The following is an 18,654-nucleotide window of genomic DNA, read 5'->3' as shown; positions in this document are numbered from 1 at the left end:
ATGAGTCGTGGCGAAGCAGTGTGAAGTGTGATGTTCAAGTGAGCCGTTTAAGCTCTGCTATATTCATGTACCGCCACTACTAAAAATATGGCGTATTTTTGGTATTCTTGTTGGTATTGTTCTTGGTATATAAATGGCTTATATAAACACATGTGTTGTATTTATTTACATAACAATGCTGATATGCTCACATACACACATGCGGACGTGGCAAATTAATGCAGATCTTTATTTATTTGCTTGCAGAAATAAAATATCGTGTCAAAATGAATAATCAAAATCAACATGCAGACATGTGTAGATGCGTGTGTGTGTGTGTGAGGGTATGGCGGTCGCCTTGTTACTTTTTGTTTTTCTGGTTACGATTTTTACTGCTACAACAGCTGAGCTTAATTTGGGCAAGTTGTTATTATTATGATTATTGTTATGACTTGTGGCTAACTGTGCGCATGTTTTGTTTGTGTCTGTGTATGTGTGCGGATTTGTCTTTGTGTTTTTGTGTGCTTGTGCATTAGAGTATGTACGAAAATAGTTTACCAGAAATAGTTTGTATAACCATTGTTATAATAATTGCTTGTTTGTTGTTATTGTTGTAACCAGATATTGTAAAAGTAATTACTTTTTCAACTATGTAATATTGCATAGCTAGATATGCAAGTAAAATATATATCTACAGCTAGTTACTACCACTCTCGAAATCGGTATATTGTCTTACATACTTCTGTTGCATATGTGGGATAAGTTAAGTTAGATTAGATTAATCTGGTAGGCCAATAAGCATAGACCAGTTTCGGTCCTTTGCGACACCAGATGGCGTTCAGTTGTTAGGTCCAAGAAATGCATATATAACTTACCATAGTAATATATAATATACAAGGTGCGTTCCAAAGTAAACAAGACTTTTTGAATCTACCCCCTGGTGGCGCCACCTATAAGTCGACTATTGCGTTAGAATCTGCTATCTTTATCGATTGTCCAGTGAATGACATGACATTTCATCGATTGTAAGTGAATATTTTTGGCCTGTATTGTCAATGGGCTGCCTCGTTCGTGAGATTTGACGCCATTAAACTATTTCCTGTGGAGCTATGTCAAGTCTATGATCTATGCAAACAAACCAGCAACGATTGATGAACTTCTTACGAATATCGAAATGGTTATGACAGGCGAATTACTTAAATTTAACCTTAGAACCTTAGAAAATGTAAACGTAAATATTCAAAATGCAAAAACGACAGTTTGTCACGTGCCACTTTTCGCCGATAGCACAACGTTAGCCTCCCTTATGCCGTTACCATTAAATTATTTTATCATGCATGAGCACACCTTCCTCAAGCTTATCACATATGTAAGAATGCATGTGTTTGTACAAATGATTTCCAGGAAAAAGACAAGTGAACTAGGTAAAACAACAACAATATAAATAATATACACAAATTTGCTTAAGATATGTGAGGAAGTAATAAACTGTTAGGCAAGCAACAAACTGACCGCCACCCGACGAGCGGGCGCTTATTGCCTTTAACTAGTCTATTTTCTAAGCAAATTGTTGCAAATATTTTCTATGACACTGTGTTTTATTTGCTCGACCATTGACGCTTGTAAGAATATGCAATTACCTTGTTATCCTTCTGCCATGAGCAAGTGCCACGCTTATCGATTACTTTGCATGTTAGTAAGGCGTCCTGACCCGGATTCACTTCGGAATACTTTGGCTGTTCTGAGAATCTTTGAAAGCAATTTGTTCCTGGAATTGGAGAATTAGGCACAAATGAGTCAATAAATCAATAAATAAATTGCATGCGCTTGTAGATGTTATATGTATATGAGTGGAGGATATCAAGGTTCGTTGGCAACGAAAAGTGTGCAGTTGAAAATAAATCATGCCACATATAAATTATGTACTTATATCTAAATAGAAATAATTCCATTCTGCAATACTTATGTGCTGCTTGGTAAAGATAATCCTTTTTAAAGAGCTTTAAAAATTATTGTAAAAGCTTTTTAAAAATAAATATGATTATTTTTAGAATAAAATTCAGACTTCCTTTTTTTAAGTTGAACTATTTACTTCTATAAGCCAACTTTTTATAGATACTAAATAAAGTATAACAGCTGTCATTAAATGCAAGCCTGTTAATGCAAATGCCCTTAACGTATTACCTTTGAGAGCTGTCACTAAATGCACCACTGTCATGAGTTTCTTAATTAGTTAGTTTGAAGTTAGTTGCTTTATGTTCGATTGAAAATGAAAGTCACACTTCAAAATAAAGAAACCGAAAGTAAATAGTGGAATTTTTGTGTATGCCGCTCTTTATATGTCAAACAGGGTTCCCCAAAAGAAAAAGTGGAAGACATTATGAAATATATATGTACCTAAATATATATCTAAACATCTGTCCGACTACCTAACGAACTAGTTTCTTTCTAGCTGATATCTGAGTCAAGTGTTTGCATGGAAACTCTTTTATTTGACGAGATATCTTACCGAAATTTGGCTTGAATTATTTCTAAAGACAATTATGGCATCCAAGAAAAAATTATTCGGATCAGACCACTATAGCATAAATATACCGAATGATCAAAATCAACTCATTAGGAGCGCAATCTTGAGGTATCTGCCTGACTATATGGAAGTATGGATAAAGCAATTTGTAGATTGTTAAGCTTGAAGTTTCAAGCTGTTTTCATAGATAGATATAGATTTTGCTCTTCTTTCTATTTCATTCTTTTTATCTCCATGTCTCTCCATCTCTCTCTGATATTATAAGTACATCTATAACAACATCTCTTCAATCTTTCAAACAATTACACTTGAGAGAAACGGTGAAGCCAGCTGAACAAAAATTTCTGTTGAATAATCGACACAATTCCGAAGTCTTTTGAGTCAGACCTCTGACAAACACCCACCACGAAAATATGATAAAGGTTCAACAGCACTTGCTGTGATAATAAAATTCCTTTAAGATTTAATTTACTATTTCAAACATTGTTTTTTTAGTCTTTAGAAACAAGACTTCAGAAAAGCTACGAAGCTGCTAACACTCACAAGGAAAAGTCAGAAAATTTATAGAATCATCATCTAAAATGCGAAATAACGTATCATAACCTTTAAGTTTGTAGGCGAAGGAAAAAGGATATAATAGAAGCCACCCATATTGAAACAATTTTGAGTTTTGGTTATAAAGTGGTTATATATTGGTTATATTTAAAAGCGGAAGCTGAACATTTTGTGATATTATACATACATGTAATATGATGTAGTGAATCGTAAGCAATAAAAACTGAAATTCCATTTTTTTAACGATACGTTTTACGTTTTTTTAGTAACGATATGTAAAAATTATCATCGGTTCGATTTAGCCGTGTTCCCCCGTTTGTCTGTATAAATGCAAACTTGTCTCTCAGTTTTTGAGATGTCAATCTGTAATTTCGCACATGTGCTTTTCTCCCCAAGAAGCTGTTCAATTGTGGAAATCAGCGAAATCAAAGCACTATAGCATATAGCTGCCACACAAACTGAACGATCGGAATCAAGTGTTTGTATGGAAAACTTTGATAAAATAGTTGCATAAAATTTGACATAGATAGTTCTCCAAGATAGCGCTACAATCTCTATACAAATTGTTCAGATCGGTATACTATAACATATAGCTACCATACAAGTTGACCGATCCAAATGAAGATTAGGAGCTTTTTATACCCTTTATGCTATACAATATGCACCTATGAAGGGTATTATAGCTTTAACGCAGGCGTAGTTAACATTTTTTCTTATTGACATATACGTTGGTATTCCAAGGTCAAATCAATAGTTTGTCAAAATTGACCTTTCTAATGTCATGTATCAGCTAACAAAGACCGAGTTTTCGTGTATGTCACTGCGTATCGGTTTACAAAGCGTTTATATTACGTCCAACCTTGATAAGAGAATACAAAAAATATTGTCATTCAACTACAGAAAAACGCCACTGACGAGCTTGCTTCACATTTCGTCACAATCATCGCAGCTTCAGAGTGGCTATATTTCCATGCCAATGTTATTTAACAAAATTTTTTTGTTTTTGTTTTCATGTTATCAGCATGTAATTGTCAAAATCTAATACTCATATTTTGAGCGCATTCGCATCGATGACAAACGATATGCACAAAACACAATAGCTGTCAAGTGAACCTGAAGCAGCATCAGCACCTTTTGTTTTGCATACTTCACGGCGTTTTGCATTGTCGAGCATTTATTATTCATTCGCACTCATTCAAGCACAACCATTGAGTAGTGTATATGTATGTGCATTTATTGCCATATTTATTTATATTCACACTTCATGCATTCGATTACAAACACACACACATCTTTACGGTTAGAGACATATATTTATGTGTGTTGGCGCGCGTTGCCACGGTAATTTATTATGAAATGATGATGATTGCTATCGTTTATAAAATAAATTTGCAGCTTCACTGAGCACAAAAGCACAATATGAGCACAATGGCAGCGAAAACACTATGCGAAATGCTTCATTTTTGTATGAATAATGGATAACGCTAAAAGGAAAATTGTTTATGCAAATATACTATACGAGTATATGCATATGTATAGGTTACGAGTGTTATGCATGTGTTATGCATATTCAGTGTAGGAAAATTTTAACGAACAAGTAAATAATCGAATGCCAATAAAAATGCAGCAGTATCAATAACTCTATTTGCAATCGTTTATGTGTGTGTGTGAAGTGGTTCGTCTGTGTCTATTAAAGAATTACTGTACTATTCAGCCACGTTATGGCCATTATACCTATAAGCATAGAGATAACGTGTGTGCTAATTGAAGTAGATAAAGGTTTTTAGATAGTTTCATTGTGCAGAGAGTGCCTGAATGAAATGCTAGAAATTCATAGAATTCATTGTTTTTGAAAAATTATCGAAGAGTAGCATAAAATTTCAAAAATTATTTGAAAAGAAAATAGCAAAAATTTTATAATCTGCTATATTGTAAAATAAACGATTTTTGGAAAAAAAAATATTTTTAAGAGTTGCCACTTTTTACAAAATTTTTATTTTTCAGATGTATGTAGCTAATTGAAACTTTTCTATGAACAATTGATATAAAAATTTAGTAGTTTTAAAATTTTTGTAGCTTAATACTTGTGAGTTGGACAAAGTTGCCAGCTTCATAAAAATTTTAAATTAAAGTTATTTTACAGTGTGGACGGTTGTGTTTGAAATGAGAGCTTTCTAGGAGTAAGATCATTTTTGTCTCATTTTTCATTCTTTGCCACCTTACGCGGTGTATAGTATAGAATACATTGTGACAAAAAGGTGCCCGGTAGTTTTAAATAAAGCGAGAAATATTTAATTATTCATAAACATTTATTTCGTCGCCTTCAAAGTAATTTTCAACAGTCCTCGAAATACTTTTCGTAAGCACTTTTGGGTTTGGCTTTCAGCTCCCTCAGCGAATTTTGTTTTATCTCTTCGATCGATTGAAAACAGATTCCATGGAGCGACAATTTCAGTTTGGTGAACAAGAAAAAATCACACTGAGCGAAATCCGGTAAATACGATGGTTGATCGATGGTATTCATTGCGTTTTTGGCTTTAAATTCGGTCATAATCACGGCTTGGTGCGATGTTGCATTATCATCGTGTAAAATTCATGAGTTGAACTCCATATTAACCATCTATCCCTCCGGAACAGATTCATGATGCATTAAACCATAAATGTCGAAAAAAACAATGAACATCACTTTGATTTTTAAACGGCATTGGCAAGTTTTCTTTCAGTTTCGGCTCGTTATTTTCCCTTCATTCCGCTGATTGTTGACTTTTTGGCATGTCAAACTCATGAACCCATATCTCAATGGCAGTTTAATGCTCTCCATTAATGTGGTATTGGAATTCGCACGATGAAGCATTTTTGAAAATATTTATTTATATAGTATATAGTGCTCTTTTTGAAAAAAAAATTCAGCTTTATTCGGACGAGTCGATCAACAATGTGTTTCGTACCCAAAATACACACCAAAGTCATTCGAACGGACTCTCGAGAGATGTAGAATTCTCTTGTTATCTCTTTAACGCTTGCCTGATGGTTTTTAAGCACTATATCTTTGACTTTTTTAATATTTTCATTCGTTAAAGAGGTCGATAGTCGACCATAACGAGGCATATCTTCAATGATCTCTCGACCGTATTTAAAGGCTTTGTACCACTCGTAGGCTTGTATATTTGAATCAACGTAATATTCCAGTTCGGACATTTCCAATAGCGAAGAGTATAAAATTCCTATTTCTTAATTTTATTTTTTTTTTAACATTCAACTTTAAAAAAAATTATAAATATTTATTATACTGCCTATGGAAGCCTGCAAATTTAGAACTGCTTCAAAATGAGCCTGCCCTTAAAAGTACTAAAAATACAACTAAAGTTTGTTCAGTTAAAGCACCAATAATACTGAATGCGCTACTCTGTGACGTCACTTGCACTACACTTACATGACTGGTTAACTATAGCTGCTTCGCATTCGTCAGCCACAATGGACGCCACAGCAATCAAATAAATGGCGAATGTCAATCACGCGCCATAAATCATTTGTCAATACTTTGTTGCATGCAACACATGTGGGTGGCGCACACGATTATACATGCGAATTTGTATATGCAAACATCCATATATACATACGTGAGCTAGTTTCAGTATGCAAATGTCCGTATGGTAGCATAGTAGGTTAGGGTGGTAGACAAACTACAAATATACATACATTAGCTTGGAAAAATAAAAATATTTTGCTTGCTAGGACCCAATTTAATGAAGATCTCATACATGGAGAGTCTTTCGTGGAGGTTTCTACGAACCTATTTTGCGGAGTACTAAGCGAAAAGAATAGTTTTTTGTTTTACTCACCCTAATGCGGTATATATAATATATATATATACTTTTTATTATGCTATATAAGACATAATAAAATATATATTATATTAAGACAACTTTTTGTAAAAATATACATAAATAAAACATGCAAATAGTCGCATTTACTAACTATATCCTACTAAACTGACCAAAATATATACATATATAGTCTTGTTTATGCCAAAAAACCTCGCTGTAGTTTCTACACATATTTGTATATGTATTTATGTACATACTCAAATACATCGATATAAACTGGCATAAATAAAAATGCCGTCAGTGAGTGGACTCACTTTCTTGCCATTGATATTCATAGCATTTTTTATTGCTGTGAATTTTTTGTTGTTGTTAGTAGCTTTTACTATATTTATAGCTATTGCTATTGTTATTGTTATTATGACTGCTCAGCAGCAGGCGATGACATGTGACGCGTAAATGAATGCGGGTTTCAATCAAAAGCGATGGTGAGAAGGAGCGAGTCAGCGCCACTCATGTAGTTTTATGTTAACAGGCGTGCGTGTAGTATGTATGTGTATAATAGAAGTATGTGTATGTATGTATTGTTGATATACTTTATGAGCACGCGTTTATATATTTGTATTTGGTGGGAAGCTGCTTTGATTATACAAAGTATTTGGGGTGATGTGTTACACATTTTACAAGCACCGTGGCGTATACGCAATCTCTGTGATCTACATTTTGGATTTGCATGTAAAATATTTATTAAAGATAATATTTTTTTATATTTTTCTCATTTTTTGCATATTTTAGAGTTCTGCTTTATATTTTTGAGAGCCTAGTCTAGTCTAGTCGATCTAGCTTTTTGTTGTTTGTGTGATAAAAATATCGCTTACATGTATTTTCTAGTATTTTGTTATTATGAAAATAATTTAAAAATCACAATACAAAAACGCTTCGACTTACATAAAATGCAACAGAAATGCATTTTTCTTCATTTCTTCTTTTTATTTTATGTCAACCAAAATCAATTAGGTCCATGTTTTGTCGTCGTATAACGTATTTGGTAGTGCCTATAAGCGGAACTGTCATCAACATACAAGTATTCAATGCCGCGTGCTCACGGCACTCAAAACGTATAAAAAATCAAGGAAAAACTTTGATTTAAGCTTTTTGACAAACTTATTAAACCCTGTTTAAGGTATAGAATATTCTTTCTGTCATAATAATGAATACATTAACCCTTTATTGGATCATTATGGGTCATTTCACATCTGTTTTCTTAGAGCATCCATTTTATCAGCTAAAAATATTCAAACCAAGTAGAGTTAACAAAAATTATAATAAAGTAAAACAAATTTGATCAAAGTTTCGGTAACTATAAAGTTAAGATGTTCGAACATGAGTTGAGAATGCGTGAGACTGATATAATTTCAGCAGGACTGGCAATGTGAATTGGATCAATATGAAAGGTTGTAATCATTTCGAAATACTGAACTAATCGTGAATACCGTTTAGTTGCATTGTGAGCGTAGAAGTAGGATAAAATGATGTATATTCTTATTGTACCCTTTCCACTCGGTAGGTGACTATATGCTTACTTATTGGGTTGGTAAAGAGAAATCTGTGAATATAAAGGTAGATTTTAAGAATTGTTGTACAAAACCAATACCCGTTCGCTAAATAAACAATGTTTTGTAGTTTTGTTAAAGGTTGAGTAACGGTTTTTTTTACAAATCTTTATTCTTAGCTGACCATTGATTCAATAGAAATGTCCAACTTCAGTAGTGACGCTTTCCCATTTCACTTCTTTCCATCACATTAATTATTGCTATTCACACACAAGCCAAGCTATGTTGCCATGAATGTACAAGGCATAGCCACAATGAGCTTGCGTTAGTCCTTATATAGTATGGCATATATACATATATATATGTATGTATATGTATATGTAAATATAAATTAGTATTCACGCTAGTCGTAAACTTACTTTAATCAACGCCACTTCCTTTGACCGCCACTTGGCGGCAAATTACACAACTTTACACTTGGCGCCGACAAATTTGCGCTTAAATTGCTGTAATTAAGCGGCATATAAATACATATACTATACATACATATATACAGTATAGTTATACACCAAACACACATACATACGGGGACACAATTAAGTAGATGCGTCGACGCGTATCTATGCAAACGCAACGGTACGCAGGCGATGAGCCGCCGGCGCCAAGTGCGCAGTAAATGATGTTAATGAGTGTAGCGGATTTGTCGCGGTAAGCGTTGCGGCAAGTTGTGCGGGCATTTAACATTGCCAGTAATTAACATAAATTCTCGATGAAAAGTGGTAATTTATAGTACAGTTAGTTAGTTTGCCACGTCAAGTACAGCGCGAAAGTTTGCTATAAAACGGTAATAAATACAATACAAACGTTGAAATACATAGCTAACAAGATATGCGGCATCTTATAAACAAACAAAAGAGCTAAAGTCTGCAGGGCAACAATATTATTTATAGCTAATTTCGGGTGCAAGAAAATTGCTGTTAATCCATTGTAGCATGCGCACGAGGGTAGTGTTTGAATGCGAAGGCGCTTATTGTATATAAAATTTGCTCATTTTAACACTTTTCTATTTCATTATGGTCAATTAGGGTATTAAAACAAGAACAAAAATGCTTACAAGATTTTTTACCTATCTTTGATCGTTCAGTTTGTATGACAGCTATACGTTATAGTTATCCGATCTGTACAATATGTTTGGAACGTGTATCGTTGACATAAAGGATATTCCATGCCAAGTTTCGTGAAGATATCTTGCCAAATGAAAAAGTTTTCCAAACAAACACTTGATGTCGATTGTTCAGTTTGTAGGGCAGCCGTGGCTTTTTGCCCTTCAGAAAACGAAGCGTATAGATTCCAAACACCAATGATTATTTTGGTATGACATAGGAGTCTTCGCGGGTAAATAAATTAAAAAGTCTTAGGATTTTTTTGCTTATAGTAGAATATATTGTTGGAGGATGGAGGCATGTGTAGAAGTTCAGGTAAGTGAGAAAAGTTTTCTGATTGCTATTCAGGAGTGGCCAGGCGACTCTTCTACAAATGGCTCAAGCAGGTCACGACTTCCGATCTGAGACCAAGTATCCTCTGCGTAGCCAAGGAATATCCCTTTGAAGGCGAAATAAATTGAGAAAGCGAACCATCCCTCCTCAGGGTGATGTGTCGAAAAAACTATTCGAGTTTGGTTGTAACTTTTCGTAGAAGCGTGGATTTCGAGTTAAAGTTTCGTGTTTGTTTGCCACACTAATATATTTAAATTTTAATCGGAAAAATTCAACAAAATAAAAAAAATCCAAATATCACAAAAATGCTTCATATCTTCGAGTTTATAAAAATTAATTTGGAAGCATGTCATTGGCATGCCTCGGGAAGCGTCAACGCGTAGCTGCCATCGATGTGAATATCCGCAACATGTTTGACATGATAGAGGAAGCTGTTTTACCACACGAAAACGAACAACTACAACTTATGACCATACACATGCGAGTTTATATGTATGTATATTAAACGTGTATTTGTTTGCCTTTGCGAGCATATGTATATTTATAGTATATAACTTCAGTGCGAAGTACTCTACGCCATGTTGTCATCATATCTAAAGACATTCACCTGCAACCTCAAATAAATATGCATTTGACACACTTGACATCTGTCAAAATATTTCAAAAATATAAGTAAGAAATATTGGAAAATGAAAAATTGAAAGAAAACTCAGCTGAAATGAAAAGAAAAATCGCTATAATCTATTTGCGAGCATATTTCGTGCATATACATGTATTTATGTATGTGAATGCGCATAGTATATATGTAACATTTGAGCAAAAAGAGAAAAGTGAGGGGATGAGAAGCACGCATATATATCCATCTACCTATCTATCTATGTATACTCGTATGTATAGCAGCTTAAATGTGAGTTGTGGCGAACACGTTTCACAAATATCATTTACTGAATGATTTCAAGTGTTGCTTTATACACACATTCGCACTGGCACGCACACATCTGCATATGCATTTTATTATTTATGTATTATTGCTTTAAGCTCTTATCCCACCACACACACACACATACACATTCACACAAGCAACTACTGATGTTTATATGGATAAAGGTTATGTGTGGCAACAAAGCAGTGGAAAGGCGAAATAAAGATAAATTTCTTAACCTGCTGGCAAATCAAATATTCAAGATGATTTGTTAAATTGCCAAATTTATCATGATAACGAAAACAGGTTTCATGAATTTTTCGTTTTTGCCTGGGAAGGGCATTAGTTGCAGGGCATTTAGTATGCAGATGGAAGAACATTAAATGATGCTTGTAGTGAAAAAGGTTTTACTCAAGTTTATGACAGCAACATATCAAAGCATGAAGAAAAAACGATAACTTCGAAGCTGCAGGGTTGCGTTTTGTGTAGCAATTTTATGTATTGTTAAATCTCAAAACGTAACCGGCAGCATGTTTTCATCAAAATAAGAGTATGTAAAATTTCGAATCGATACTCAATACTGAGAGACTACTTCGCATATATACGGTCATACAGTGTGACAAAAAAGTACCCGGAAATTGTAAAAAAAAAGCCAACTGTTTAAATATTCACCAATATTTATTTTGTCGCCTTCAAATTAATCTCCAGCAGATGTAGATGCCAACGATTTTTCAGCTGTCGAAACACTTTTGATAAGCACTTTTTGGGATGGCCACTGAAAACGGGTTCCACGGAGCAGAAATTTCAGTTTGGCGCACAAAAAAAAAAAATCACACGAAGCCAAATTTGTTGAATACGGTGGTTGATAGATGGTATTCATTGCGTTTTTGGTTTTAGATTCGGTCACATCGTGGCTTTGAGTAAAATCCATGAATTGTTCTTCCACAAATCTTGACGTTTTCGACGGATGTTTTCGTACCAAAAGTATTCACCAAAATCATTCGAACGGAATCAATAGATTTGTTCTCAAAATATCGGGAATTTGGTATTTCCTAAAATAGTAACTTTTACCAGCGTTTTTTCCATTTCTCAAATCACTTAAAAAGTATTTTTTTGTGATCTTGTTTTGTTGCTTCTTAGATCTTTCATGTTAATCAACAAAATTAAAAAATCTTAAAAAGCAGAAAAAAGAAAATCGATTTTTCTTCAATTTTTAATTTTCCCAGATTTTGAAAACATTTTTCAGTTTTCAAAAAAATGAAGATCGATTTTTTCTTTAATCTTTAATTTTTTCGAAGTTTGAAAAACATATTCAGTTTTTCCTGGTTCTATTTAAAGAGAAGTGTTAAGAGCACATTCATGCCAAATTTCAAGTAAATCGACTCATTAGAACTGGAGATGTGGTGAGACCTACAGCGAGTCAAACATTGAAATAAATTGTTTCAAGAAACAATTTGGGTTTGGAAAAATTATTTGAGTGAGATATTTTTCAATAAACAAACTATGTAAATATGAAATAATATATTTAGTTTTTCTTAAATTTTTAGACTCGGAAAAACACGCTTAAATCTTAAGTTTTAATTTAAGGCCATTCTCATTCTCAGTTGTAGTTCCATTGATCTCTAAAATGATTTCGAAATCGTATCGTCTTCATCGAAAATATTTAGTATTTGAAAAAGTTAATGCAACATGACTTATCCAATTGCCTAGTGATTAAAAAATAACAAATTATAACTGAAGAATTTAATACAGAAATTTCAATAGAACCGCAAAGTTCAGCTCGATTTTGTAAATCGAGTTTTCAGTTTGCAGTCAGCATAAGTTGTATACTTGTATATAGAGCAGAAAGTGTTGAAAAAGCAACGAACAGCAAAAACGAATTATGATAACAATAGAATGAATTAGACTAAAAGACTTAAAAATCCGCGCAGCAGCGACTTTAATAAAAATATATACTTATAATATATGTATAAATATAAATTAATCTAGATTTAGAGATAGCGTTAGCGATAATAGACCTGAGATACAACATTGGTTATTAAACTACCAAAAATATCATGGAATATATTTTATACAAACCCTCTTTTTACAAAATAGTACTCTTCACAACCCTTTTTTAAGGGGAGTCATTCGGAAATTTCACTATACTCACCTAATCGTAAAATAGCAAAAGGCTAACATTGAATATTGACATAAATAATATTTCCTACTTTTTTAAATAGGTCTCAGGCAATTTAGCACTGGTACAGAAGAGGCAATCAATTCAAAGAACATGTGATAAATGGAATGCCATATAACGGCATACTCAGTCTGACAACTATATCAACATGAGAGAATGCCTTGTAGGAAAATTTTGCGGAGAATGAAGAGTAGTCGAAGAAAGACAAAGGAAAATTTTTGGATATCATGATACCAGGGGAAGGAGAGAAACTCAAAAAACGTACTGTAAAGTAGAAATATAAATATTATAGCAATTGAAATTAGTTACAAAATATTTTCTAAAATTTAATAAAGAGCAAACTTTTAAAACTCTGAACTCTGGGCTGTTTAGCTTTATCTGGGAAACCTTAGCATATTAATGTATACATATATCTAAATACGTGAGATGATCTTTCATAATTAAAATTTTGTTCAAAGTTGGAAACTAGGCCACCTTGAACATAACAAGGGCTCCACAAATATATGAAAATATTATCAACACTATTTACTATAAATTTTCAGTTAAGAATCCTAAAAGCCGTTGGAGGAGAGGCAGTGAGCTTCTTTACGGATGGGTCAAAGCTTGGGGGAAAGGTTGGTGGAGGGGTTTAGAGTCAGCAGCTCTCAATCAACTCCAGCTTCAGACTATCTGACTATTGTAGTGTTTTCCAGGTCGAGGTTGCTGTCAGTAAGGTAGCAGTAGATTTACTGCTTCGTAGTGCAGCTTCCTGCAGAGAAGTAGCCACCCATTTGATAGCTGAGCGGCGATATTAGCATTGAACTCATTAACATTGCGTTCAAGGCTGGTCAAGGAGTGCTTAACTTCGCTATAAATACTTGTAGCATCGAGTGCATTTGTGACAAGACTGGTATGGGTGTCAAGTTACAGCAGAATCGCAGGAAATCGTAAAGCTGATGAGCTACCAAGAAAAAACACTCTGGTGGTCTCTTATCCTTTTGTGTTCTATAACAATAGAGCTGGGCTTCGCGGATCAGCATTGGGTCACCATCGGAAGAGATCTGGTGATCTCTTTGCCCTTAGAAAGACTAGCTTCTCCCTAGTTATGAGGCTTCAGGTCGTTTCTCTGTTGCCGTCTACGCAATAATGCTGGGGATCCTAAAAAACGCCATCTGCAGAAGCTGTATGGAAGAAGATGAGGTGAAAACAACTCAATACTTTTTGACTGCCCCGAGTTTGAGAGGTCAAGACTCTAACACTTGGGAGCGCATACCTTCAGACATACCACCGAATTTGAGGTAGTCTTGCTTATTTATAAGTTTGAACACAAGAGCTCTTCTTTTCAATGGTTTTACAAAGGACTGAATTGATCAGCTATCTAACTTAACCTATGGTCTATAACAAACGATACCTGTCTTTTTTGTAAACATTTCCTAGAGGGTATATGCTATACATGTACATTTAAGTGCTTGAGCAGGGACATTCCAGCGCACTGCCACGCCTTTGCCGTTTCTAATATAATTCGACTGTTGCAAGCGGCTGTCAATTTCCGTTACTAAATGCGTGGCAGCAAAGTGCTGGGGCTGTTAATCTTTTGGCAAACAACGTTTATGTCAAATGTACACTTTGACATAGTGTACACACAAATACGTTACAATGTGCACGTATGTGTGTGCGAGAAGCAATATTTGTAAATTTACTTTCAAATTCACACGCATAAGTGCCTCGATACATATACATATATGTATGTACATGGGCTTTTGTAAATTGAGTAGAAGTCGTTACGGCACTCCAAATATATACATGCATACGCACCACCGTTATTGGTGCTGGCGAAAATTTCGGTGGTAAATGTGCTCCGCTATACCCATACACACACATACAGTATAGAACGCGTAATACCTGCTCAATATTCATATTTTCATAGCTCATTGGCGTAGTGAAATGGCATCAGTCAATGCGTGCGAAAGCTCCAAAGCATATATGCAATGCATATTTATGAACACATTTGCTTAAGCTCACACACAGGCAAACGCACGCACGCATTCATATTTGCAGAAAATCAGTTGCGGAAGCGCGCCGGTGTTTGTGTGTGTGCGCGTTCGCATATTGAAAAATGATTTCGCATTCAATAGCAATGGCAAATTTCCGCACAGATTTGTCGAAATATTCACAACACATACACAAATGTATATATTCATTCACACTTACTTTGCTGTGTGCCACAGAAAGGGCCAAATTGCAAATTGCGTGCCTCAAAGTGTCTGCTGTGTGTGTGGCAATCGTTAGGCGATATCCTGCCAGCAGTGACTTTACCCTCTTTTAGCGCTCTCTAAGCGTTCAACACATCATTTTATATTTGCCAATTTTTTTCGAAGTTCTTTTATTCTTTGCTTTGCGAAATTTCCTTTTGATTTGTAGTGAAATATTGATATCTTCTCCCCTTTGAATACTTAGTGTTGCATATGTACGAGAGCGTCTGCATAAAGTCAGTGTATCGAGCGAACATCTTTTAGCGCTAGTGTAATGCAAACAAAGATAGTTTTACTTGTATATTTCATATATTGTATATTTGTCTGTAGTAATTTTTTGCTACTTTCGCAAACTAAACTCTTCTTTGCGATTTTCTTGTCGATGAGCTGTGCTTTAGAAAATATATATGTATACTGGTGGTTCCGTATATATTCTTTGATCTAAAATTAATATTATACTGAGTCATTAAAAACAAAAGTAATGGCTTTATTCAGGCTTTGAAAACTCATTGCTCTATCTTGAAGTCTATTTTTTGAATACAAGCACATAGGCTTTAATACCCTCCCCAGGTACATTTTTATAGCATAAAAGGCTAAGAAAAGATCTTTATTTTGATTTTGATCCGAGAGTGTGGTAGCTATATATTAAAATTCATCGATTTGAACAATTTCTTCGCAGATTGTGGCAAATAATAATTTACAACAAATTTCGTGAAAATCTTCTTCTTCTTTATTGGGTTTATGAGGTTAAAAGCGAGCTTACAACAGCGCGCCAGTCTTTCCTTCTTTTTGTTGACGCTGTTTGACGCCGATAGGTGAGTCCAAGTGTAGCCAGGTCCTTATCCTCCTGGCCTTTCGAACATAGTGGAGATCTTCATCTTCCCCTGCTTCAGCCGGCGCCTACTACGTCGAATACTCTCAGAGCTAGAGTGTTTTCATCCATTCCGATGATATCACCTAGCCAGCGTCTCTTAATTCGCTCATCGTTCCATCGAATGCGATATTCGCCGTGGCCAATGCGCAAAGGGCCATAAAGCTTTCTCAGAACCTTTCTCTCGAACACTCGTAAAGTTGACTCATCATCTCTTGCCATCCCTCGAACACTTGCTTAACGATTTTCAGGCACCATATCTTCCTTTTTTTCCATAACGACCCATGGCTTCAATGGTCTCCCGTCTTTGGAGGCTTTATACCACTCGTAGCAGTGCCAATTCGATGAATCTGAGATCGCTTGCAATTACTCACTCAAAATTATGCCAGCATTCTAGAAATGAAGTGAAGAAATAATTGAACCAAGAGTACATCAACTATATTTACGGACGTATCAAGCTAACCACATAGTTGCTGCGTGTTGTTGTTATTATTATATTAAAACAGCTTGTTCTCTAACATTATCCGTTATTCCACTATCTAATTTAGGCGATTTAACAAGCACAGCTGCGGCTGATTTACTTCGTAGTTGGTGTGCGTTTTTTTCCGGCTCGCTTTAGTAGTTGTAGTCCTCGCTGTTATCAGCTCGTAAATTGATTCGACGCAAATTTTGTAATACTCGGTTGCACTCCCACTCCAGCATTGCATACCCCTTAAACATATTCATTTTATGTGGTATATTCCGCATTGACAGTCTAATCGAATTTTGTTGTGATGGAGCAGCTAGAGATGCGCGTGTGGTTCGTGTGCAAATGAGTGAGTGATTGAAAATTGAGACTGTCGAGAATTCGAATTCTCTACATAGTACGTAGAAGTTTCAAGGCCATGTTTTTGTCTTGTTTGTTTCGTTTTTTTGGTGTAATAATTTAAAAATGGACTTTAGCTTTAGGTAAAGAGAAACTTCTTATGCAAATGAAAGCTGAGCTTTTATTAGTTGTACATTTGTTCATGGAACAAGACAAATTTGTTCACATACTCGTATATCACAGCTATTATTTACTCTCGGTATGATAGCTCCAATGTTGGGTACAATTGAACCCTGAATAGTGATATTCAGATTACCACAAAGTTTGTAATACCCAGCAGAAAAGATGAGAGACACTATTATATATATACATAAATGCTGAGATTGAGTTCAGTATAGACGAACATCGTCTGTCCTCCTGTCTGCCTGTGTATATGCGAACTAGTCCCTCAGTTTGGAGGATGGAACCATGTGAAGAAGTTCACGTAAGTGAGCAAAGTTCTCTGAGTCCCGTTCACTTGAGAGTGGCCAGAAGCAATTCTCTTACTTATGGCTCAAGCAGCTCACGTCTTTCGGTCTTAGACCAAGTAACCTCTGTGAAACCAAAAAACATTTGTTTGAAGGTTAGCTAAACTGAGAAAGCGAAACATCCCTACTTAGGTTTGCGCGCTGGGTTTGGAACCCGACACTTAAAAAACATGCCCAATGAACTGAAGAAAACAGACTCGGATGAGGAAGCACGACTAGCGCGCCGTTGTAAACTCGGCTATAATCCCATAAGCGATGTCTACACCAATAAAAAAGTAGAAGAGGTCGCTCATAGCGGACAGATAACGTCTCAAGAACCTACAAGTTCTAAGAGGCGGTGTAGGCGGGTCAGCGCAAATATTCGGAGGACATAAAAGACATACGGATAACGGTATTGTCCCGCACCTACCCGGCTGAGGTTTTCGCAGGACAGCATCATGGTTGAGATATAAAGAGGGTTCGGATTTCTCTGTCTCATTAGATGGTGTATATTTCAGGTCGAAAATACGGCCACCTGGCTAGCGGTGAACGCTTTGAAGCTGTAAAGATGGTAAGGCTGAGTCCTTTGCGCGAAGAAAAGTGAATATATACCGCCTATGCACAGCATGAGAGCATTTCTTTCCAGGAACGCAGGAAGACTTTACGAGTTCATACTTGGTTTAAATAGGAACCAAAACGAGGGCATCAGCTTGAATCGTAGTCGGGGGCAGCGTTGAAAACACTGTATGGAGACTTAACATCACTATTAAAGTTGTCTTTATGGAAACTCTAGGGCTAATTATAAGTAGAGTGAGGTAGAGAGATTGTGCAGTGAGAGAAAAATTGCGCTCTGAAGGAATACAAATAATACAGCACCTATCGCTCGTTCTATTAGTATTCGTGTATACGAAAAATAGTGAAGCTTTAATAGTGATAAGAGCGCTTTCGTAAAAAGCTGCATGGAAAATTAAAAATTAGTGGTGTGTACTTTATTGGCGACTTCGTTATATAAAATACAGCATTTTTCAAAATAAAAAAAGAAGTAAATGAAAAATTAAATATAAAATTTGATAATAAAAGCTAGAAAGTAGCTTTACTAACACCTTTGCTGTATGGAATAAATCGTTCTTTTACAACAAAAAATAGTTCGACGTGAATGTGATCAGCTAAGCTTCTGTGGCGTTTTTGGCGAGGGATGTTGAGCTT

The 18,654-nt window shown here is 35.2% G+C and overlaps 1 protein-coding gene across 5 annotated transcripts in view; it reads right to left on the bottom strand.

Annotated features, from left to right (window-relative positions):
• Nucleotides 1-18,654, bottom strand: part of LOC105230450 (kin of IRRE-like protein 2) — a 407,372-nt gene that overhangs the window by 141,406 nt on the left and 247,312 nt on the right. For all 5 annotated transcript variants that reach the window (XM_049447970.1, XM_049447968.1, XM_049447971.1 and 2 more), the window contains exon 3: nucleotides 1,620-1,747. In XM_049447970.1, coding sequence (XP_049303927.1) covers nucleotides 1,620-1,747 — 128 coding nt within the window. The remainder of the gene's footprint in view (nucleotides 1-1,619; nucleotides 1,748-18,654) is intronic.

Source organism: Bactrocera dorsalis, chromosome 2, assembly GCF_023373825.1.
Source record: "Bactrocera dorsalis isolate Fly_Bdor chromosome 2, ASM2337382v1, whole genome shotgun sequence".
Taxonomy (NCBI): domain Eukaryota; kingdom Metazoa; phylum Arthropoda; class Insecta; order Diptera; family Tephritidae; genus Bactrocera; species Bactrocera dorsalis.
Note: the sequence above shows the minus strand (reverse complement) of the source record. Positions and strands in the feature narration are given on the sequence as shown.